Below are 8,313 nucleotides of genomic sequence, written 5' to 3'. Positions count from 1 at the left end.
CTTCCTTCCTTCCTTCCTTCCTTCCTTTCTTTCTTTCTTTCTTTCTTTCTTTCTTTCTTTCTTTCTTTCTTTCTTTCTTTCTTTCTTTCTTTCTTTTTCATCTGAGCGGAACCTGGGAGCAGATTTATAGCTGAAGCACCGAAACAGATCAGACTGGATCACTTCTTCTACCACCATACATCAGTCATGTTTGTTCCTGGAAAGCTTCCCAAACATGGCTGTTTTATACATCCAGAGGTTATTATTATAATATTTTTTTTTAACTTTTTGAAATACAACATTAACCATCCGCCATGCCTTTAGGAAGGGTTTTATGGCTGTGTAGAGTTTGAAGAAGAAATATGATCAGGTACCAGCTGCCCTCTGAGATGAACTAATCCAGGGTTTTGGCCCCAGACCTGGGCCCTCCTGCTGCCTCCCACCTGCCCTGTGGAAAACCCGCCACGCAGAGGCTCTGCTGCCTGTTTTCCGCGCCGCGGTGGGAAGCCAGCGCGTGTCGTGCTTACTCACCCAGTCTCCTCATAATGTATGGGGTGATGGAGAGAGAGAGAGATGGGCTTCTGGGGGGGAGTGTGAGTGTCTCATTACGTAACAATGCTGAGGTGGGATAAAATTAGCTCAGGATGACAGAGGTGGTTATTTCCGTCGGTCTCTGCAGGATTCGGTGAACAAAGGTGATCCTGAGAGCTTCAGAGCGATGCTTAACCCCCCAGAACGGAGCTCCGGATGTCACTGAAGTTATTTTGGTCATCAGACATCAGACACATTGTGACCGTGAGGCTTGCTGCTGTTGCTTAGATACTACTTTTAGCAGGTGTAAAATATCTGTACCTCACTTCAAAGTGGGATTATTCATATACAATAGATGTGTCACAGGCGGCTGCGATGATGTAACGTTAACATTTGTTCAATCAACTTATCGAATCTGAACTTTGATTTGCATTCGATTCTATTTAAAGTTGATACAGAAAAAGTTCACAGCCTGAATCTTTTTTGATTCAGTTCCTGCGTTCAGTTTTCCATCAAACACAGAGAATCTGATGAATTCAAAACACAATTCAGATGTTCCAAATATATCGCAGAGTGCAAAGCCTTTTGAATTATCTTCCAGATAATAAATAGGTAAATCAATCAATAAATAAATAACCCAACAAAAACCACCCAGACTTGACAATAGACAATTGACAAAAGAATAAACGTGTTTTAATATGTATAGTTTTCTTATTTCCTGAAATTAGAGAAAAAAAGACTGACATTTATTGGTAAGTCAATTGTTGCATATTGACGTTTTAACTTTCAACAGCTATCAAAAGCCAAAGGCTTTTCTTTTACTGTCAACATGAAATTTGAGGACGTCCCCTTAAACTAAACTAAAATCAATTTTATTGCAATTCGATTACAGTAAAAATGGAATCAAATCACAGTAAACTTGTTACGGAGTTTCATTGTACATGTAATGACATCACAGTACAAACTGTAATTAAACTACAGATTACAGTAACCGGCTGACAGTAATTTACTATAAACTTTACAGTAATATAATGTATATTTTTTACAGTGTGGCTAAAATCTCCCAACTTCCCAAAGCAGCTCACTATGTTGATTCAAATGATCGCAGGTGGCTATAAATGTAATGCATGGTGAGTACTGCATACTCACTATGCAGAAATCAAAGTCTAAACCACTGTGTTTGGTTTGGTCAGACAGAGCCGTCTGACCCCACCAGGCTCTGGAGAGGTTCCTTCAGATGGAGCCAGACTTTCTGTTCAGGTGGATGTAAACATAAACATCTCTAAAAACCAGCCAGACTGGGCCAAAAACCCTGCAAATGTCTGCTTTAAATCCTCAAAATGAGGAAAGATTTTATTTTCCAATCTCACTGCGAGCCCAAGCATATTTAGAATCTCTAGAAGACCAACTTTACCAGAAGAAAACTTAAGTTTTGGGGAAGGCTTCAAACAAAATCTGAGGGAAAATCTATTGGGGGGTTGGGGTCGCCTGTGGATTAAAGATTTCCTTTGCAAATTTTTACAAATATCACCAAGTCCAATGTGGAATTCTGAATTGGTGCTTCAGTATTAGTGGAAGTGTTTGCACCCTGTGGAGTCATGTTGTTAAAGATTTCTTAATTTATATGTGGTTTTATGTTATTTTAAATGGATTGGTCTGTCCATTAAAGATGAAAGTCACAGTAAAGGTGGAACAAGTTGTAAAATGAAAGAGAATAACTTTTGGGTTAAACGAGGTTTTGCATTTACTGATTTTCCAGCAAACCGTCATTAAATATTAAAACATAACCAAAATAGTTTCTAGTATTGCTGGAGAACTACATCAGGACATCACATGTCATCTACTTACATGAGCCAATATAACATGTGTAGCAGGTGTTTATGTGTTGATGTTCGTCTGGAGCTTCAGGAGGATCAGATATCATACTGTAGCTACATGCTAACAAAGGAGCTAGTTAGCAAACTGGCTAAAGTGAGCAGGAATAAAATTCTGCAGTGCGAGTTAAACCTCTGAATGCAACATTTTTTCCTTCTCCATAAACACGTAATACTTTGATTAACCCAGAGAGGATTTAATCAAAGCTGGATTTTATTCAGGAAATGTAGTTCAGCTAACAGCAGCAACCGACTTTTGAAGTGAAGCGAAACGGGTGGATTTAAAGATGAACAGGATTCCTCATATCATCTGAAGCAGGAAAGTGTAAAATGAGGTCAGGATTCTGTTGAGGAGATCAAAAACTCGGAGCAATTTCCTCCTTTTCAGCACTTTTCTCGGCTTGCTAAGCAAAAAAATGTGACTGCTACGTGACAGCTTAAGAAAAAACAGATTTAATAATGTGGATTTGAACTGTTTCAGTTTGTTCCACTTTTAGTAGTCTCTGTCTCTCGTTGAGAAGCAGTTTAAAAAATAAAATTCATATTAAAGGCTGAACTTGTGAACTTTTAGTGGTTGAAGTTCTTACTGCTTCTAGTTCATGTAATCAAACAGCGTCCATCCATTCATCCATTGTCTATGAACGGATGAATGGATGGAAGCCATGGCGTATCGGGTTGTTTTTCATTATGGTCAAGTGTAGTTATGAAATAGTGATGTAAACAAACAGAAACCAACTAAAGTGTCTGTAACTCGTTGTTTATGGGTTATTGTTGTGATCCGTTTCTGTTGTGGCAGCAGATGTAACACAGAACTGGATGAGAAAAAAGTCAACAATCTGAATCATCTCATGACCTAACTGTTAATAACCCAGCTTTAATTTCAATGTTTTACTGCAGTCTGTTGTTTTTAGATTTTGTTGGCACTAGTGGCCTTTTTTTTTTTAGCAGGAATAGAGGGAGAAGAAAGGTCATCGGTCCAGGAATCAAACCCGTGACAGCCAGAGGCCTTCATACTGTACGTGGGTCACACTTTAGTTTATATTTAAGGTTGTGAATAACATCATCATCTTCCTAAAAAAAAAAATGACATAGGCTGTTATTTTAGGATGGTAATGATATTCAAATCTTTGAATATCGTTTGTGAATTGCAAATTTTGCATAATACTTGGACACATATTGTCAGACATTCAGAGACATCTTGACATCAGGACACCCCCTGGAAAGTTGAGTTGACCTAAAGTCCAACATGGACATTTGGAAGGGATTATGAGGTTTGAGTGATCTAAAGGAGACAAATAAATACATTTTTGATGTCCGAATCTTGAGGAATCTTGACTCTGTGGTGAATTTGGTTGGGTTATATGATGGATCTTTCTCTGATCAATCTAAAACAAATGTCATTACTTAGTGCTTGTCTAACCATTGGAGTTATGAAGCCTAGGTGTAAATTCAAATGGAAGACTTTATTCATTTCACCGGCCCAACCAAAGATATCATCATGTGCCTTGATTCCAACCTATCAGTGGTGGCCTCCTCCTCCAATCATCGTCGCTCCTTTGATAAGGCCCAGCTGTTCATCGGCTTCTGCTCATTGGCTGAGCTTCAACTTTCCTCCACCTTCAGTGCTGGTTTCTTGATGTCCATTCAGTCTTCACCATCCTCTCCACCACCAGTGTCCGGGCCCAAGGGGGGAAGACGTCTGTAATTTTCATATACAGCGGCTCATTCTCTCTGACAGCGGTTACCAGTGCAATGTCTTCCTCCTGGGTCCGAGCACCAAAGACTTTCATTTGTCAATTAAACTTTCTAATACCACTCTCTGCGTGTGTGTGTGTGTGTGAGTCTTTCCAGGTTGAATTGCAGTTAACAAAGTTGTCAGCGGACTTTCGGGGGAGATTCAACTGAAAGTCAGCTGAAAGTCTAATGGTGGTCAGTTTTTAGTTCGGAAAACGTCCTCCCGAACGTCCGGCGGATGTTCAACTGAAAGTCCTCTGGATGTCTTTTGGAGTTTCATTTGGACGTTGTCCAAATGTAATCAGTGGACGTCCTCCGAACATTCAATGCTTGCTGGGGACGCACACCTTTTCACTTTGGTATTTTGGAAGAAGCAGCACACAATACAGTTCAAGCAGACTTTCCCAAAAAAGTAAAAAGTTACAACAAATCAATCACAAGTGGCAGGGTTGTGAAAATCGCTCTTCTCTGGTTTTGGAGCGAGATGTGTCTGGGCAGAGGGAGAGAGTGAGAACAGTAGGGAACGCGAGAGCGTCAGAAAAGTGACAGTTAGCGACTTTAGCTAAAATCTGGATGGGCCCAGCAAACCGAGGGACAGATTAGGACTAGACTCCTGGATCAGGGCGTGTTGACATCCTTCACGCGCTTCCTGTTGACGTCGCCCCTGGGCCCAGCAGGTCAGCGTCTGACCGCTGAGATGGCCGTTTCCATGCTGACGAAGCTCTAGCGGCGGCTGACCCCTCTCTTCCTTCCTTTGTGCTGTCTCTTGTCTCCCAGGGGGGCCTTCTCGGTGGTACGACGCTGTGTCAAACTCTGCACAGGCCAAGAATACGCCGCCAAGATCATCAACACCAAAAAGCTCTCTGCCAGAGGTGAGGAAAAGAAAAGTCACGCGGTGACTACGCAGACGCAGCAGCGTCTCGTCAGTCGGTGTCCTGGATCCTCAAAGCTCCTCGTTAGCATATTCTAGCGCCTGTTTGTTAAAGCCTCCACGTCTGTTCCACAGAAAACACAACAGCTTCATTTTCCATTTTAAAATGAAAAGCTTTAAGGTACATACACTGTTAAAAAAGGAGAACAAAACAAAAAACAGTCGTTTTCACGGCCATGGTTACCAGTGTTTTCCTATGAAAATCACAGATATTTACAGTGATTGAAATGGCAGCTGAATTACGTGAACAATCAGTTCAGTTTACAGAAATTAAATATTTTGTATACGAGTTTTCTACATAAACATATGAAGTGAAAAATACATAATAAAAAATACTTTTTATTAGTTTTTCCAGTATTTGACTGTTATATTAACGGAATTGTTTTGTTGACTTTTTTTTTTTTACCCCCATTTGTCGTTTTAACACATACATTTGATTATACTCACATATTGTTTCTGTATGAACAACACACACATTTTGTTTGGCATTTTACAATATTTTTCTGTTAATATTTTACATAGTTTTTAAGTAAACTCCATGGCCATAATTTTTTTTAAAAAAGAACTGCAGGCTGACAGTAGTTACAGTGCTGTCAATAGATATTTTTTATCTTTATTTTGCTCAAGTGCACACCAGCAAGTGTACCGCTGAAGTACCGAGATAACAGAAAAGGAAGGATTTGGAGTGGCCTATTCAAAGCCTGGACTTAAATATGATTCAGATGATGCGGCCTGATCTTAAACATATTGTTCATGCACAAAAATGAAAAGGATAGTTGGCCAAAATATCCTTATTTCCAGTTGACGCTAACGCTAGACGTAAGCCAAGGTTAGCTCAACCAGTGATTAGCTTTAGAAGACCATTACTTTCTCACATAGGGGTTTGTTAAGAAATTAAATCTTTCAAAAACTATATTTTGTATTAAGTGACGATCCAGAACATTTAAGTGAGACAAACAAAAGCAAACCGCCCCCTCCCCCCCAAAAAAAACAAAAAACAAAAAAAACAGCAGGAACCTGTTAGCGCTAAACATTTTTCACAGGGCTGCATGGCATGTAAGGCAAACAGTATCCGATTTTATCCACATTTCTCTCCTCTTTCCTAATTTTTAAGATGTAATTCTGTTCCTGTCAGTCCAACTGTGATGAAGCAGCATCTGCTTTTTCTTCTCCCGGTCATATAATGCTCATCAAATAATGAGCAAGCGCCTCGGAGAACTTCTGAAAATAGCAGCAGTGGTGTTAACACTCAGAGCAGAGACTGAGCTGAGTCATGGCACCTTTATTAAAGACATGGCAGCTGCTCTCCGTCCTGCCCTCTGCTCTGGGAGGATGAAGTCCTTTTCTGCTTCTCACTTTGTGGCTAAAACAGCTGTGTATGTGCGTGTGTGTGTGTGTGTGTGTGTGTGTGTGTGTGTGTGTGTGTGTGTGTGTGTGTGTGTGTGTGTGTGTGTGTGAGTGAGCTGCAGGGCAGGACCAGCTGTCATTTGGGTAAAAAACAGATTTTTGGGGGGTAACTCGCCCTCACTTCTCCTCAGGATTCTCTCCTCCTCACCTCTACCTCGTTTTGACCTTTTGCTTATATTTATTTTTTCCATCTTTCTATTTCTCTTCTTTCTGCTTGTTTTCTCGTTTTATTCTTCTTCCTCTTCTGTTTCCTCGTCTTCCTTCGCTTTCCTTCCCGTTCTCTGTTTTGTGCGTTTTGCTGTTTTTCCTTCTGCTGTTTTCTTGGTTCCCTTTTTGTCCTTTCTGACCCAGTTCTGCTCTGTCTGTTATGTTGGTTCTTGTTTTATTTCCTCATTTCATTTCTGACACTTTTTGCTTTCTAGTGTTCATCAAATCTTCCTGTTTTTCTGTGTTGTTTTGAAAGGTTTTCTTCTTTTTCTTCTTCTTTTGACTCCAAAAAAAAAACAACAAATTTGACCAAATATTGTTGGTCTACTTTCTAGTGCAGATATCTTAGCACACTTAAAATAAGATAACATATATGCAACTTTTTATCAAGAAGTAGAAGCTTGTTTTAAGTAAATAATTTCTTAGTATTGCTTAAAAAATGACTAGTTGTTTTGGTAGATTATTTCACTTATATCAAGACATTTTTCCTGGGTTATAAGTGGCAGAATCTGACAGTGGAACTTGTACATTTTCATCAATATTAAGGAATTATTGACTTAAATAAGCTGCTTTATACTGCTGAAAAGTTACTTGTAAGTTAGTTTTGTCTTATTTTAAGTGTTCTAAGATATTTGCACTAGAAAACAGACCAACAATTCTTGCTAAGTTTTTGTGTTTTTGCAGTGTAGTTGAAATTCCATCTGAAGTCAGCTGCATTCAGGAACTAATAAACATGAAAGTAATCATAATATTTGGATAATGTATAAAAACTTGATTCAATTCCCTGTCCAATTGTCTGTAGCTGTTTGAGTCATCTTGTGTTTTCTTTCTTAGTTTAGTTTATTAGTCGATTTAAAACAGGGGCAATGTGCAAAAAAACATGAATAAAATATGCTTTGTATCATATATAGCTTAAGCCGAGCACATAACTTAATAAAGCTAACTATTATCATAAACGTACATTAAAAGTCCTTGTGCAGCCTGCAATCACTGTACAAAGTCATAAAATTACAACAATGTAAACAGCACTAAATACCAAACTTACTACCTGAAGCCATCATTACATTTAACCGGATTGGATCGGAGCAGTAAACCTTGGGCTGCTGTTAGCTTCTCATCCACCGTCTCTGTTCTGCTCTGTTCCTTCAGACCACCAGAAGCTGGAGAGAGAGGCCAGGATCTGCAGATTGCTCAAACACCCCAACATCGGTGAGCCTTTCCAAATCCTGATCATTTAGAAGCTATGCTCTTTTACTGATAAACGGCAACATTAAATGTGTTGAAATAAAATAAAAAGACAAACTATATCTGCTTCTTATCTCAAGGTTGACTCCTAATTGAACAGGAGCAACTTTACGGAAAAAATCATTTGAAGAAGATAAAGATTCGGTCCTAAGCTGTGCTTTAGTGAACCTTTACCTTTACTGTTGCTGCCCAAAAAGTGACAAGTGACTCTTCCACAATGGAGATCAATAGATTTGACTAAAAATGAAAAAGAACCAACTAAAAACAAATGCAAATTTTTAACAGTTTTTCAGTTTATTTCTGTAATGTCTGTATTGAACCAGTAACATGTTTTTAGGTATGTTTTTATTGTCATTAGGTTGAAATTAGAGGTGTGCCGATCGATCGGTCACCGATCATAATCGG

General features: G+C 39.1%; 1 protein-coding gene across 3 annotated transcripts in view; it reads left to right on the top strand.

Annotated features, from left to right (window-relative positions):
* camk2b2 (calcium/calmodulin-dependent protein kinase (CaM kinase) II beta 2) overlaps positions 1-8,313 on the top strand; it is a 49,013-nt gene that overhangs the window by 2,980 nt on the left and 37,720 nt on the right. For all 3 annotated transcript variants that reach the window (XM_008423239.2, XM_008423241.2, XM_008423238.2), the window contains exons 2-3: positions 4,896-4,990; positions 7,813-7,872. In XM_008423239.2, coding sequence (XP_008421461.1) covers positions 4,896-4,990; positions 7,813-7,872 — 155 coding nt within the window. The remainder of the gene's footprint in view (positions 1-4,895; positions 4,991-7,812; positions 7,873-8,313) is intronic.

The sequence above is a fragment of the Poecilia reticulata genome, linkage group LG12 (assembly GCF_000633615.1).
Source record: "Poecilia reticulata strain Guanapo linkage group LG12, Guppy_female_1.0+MT, whole genome shotgun sequence".
Lineage (NCBI taxonomy): Eukaryota > Metazoa > Chordata > Actinopteri > Cyprinodontiformes > Poeciliidae > Poecilia > Poecilia reticulata.
The sequence above is the reverse complement of the archived record's forward strand: the minus strand, read 5'-3'. Positions and strand labels throughout refer to the sequence as shown.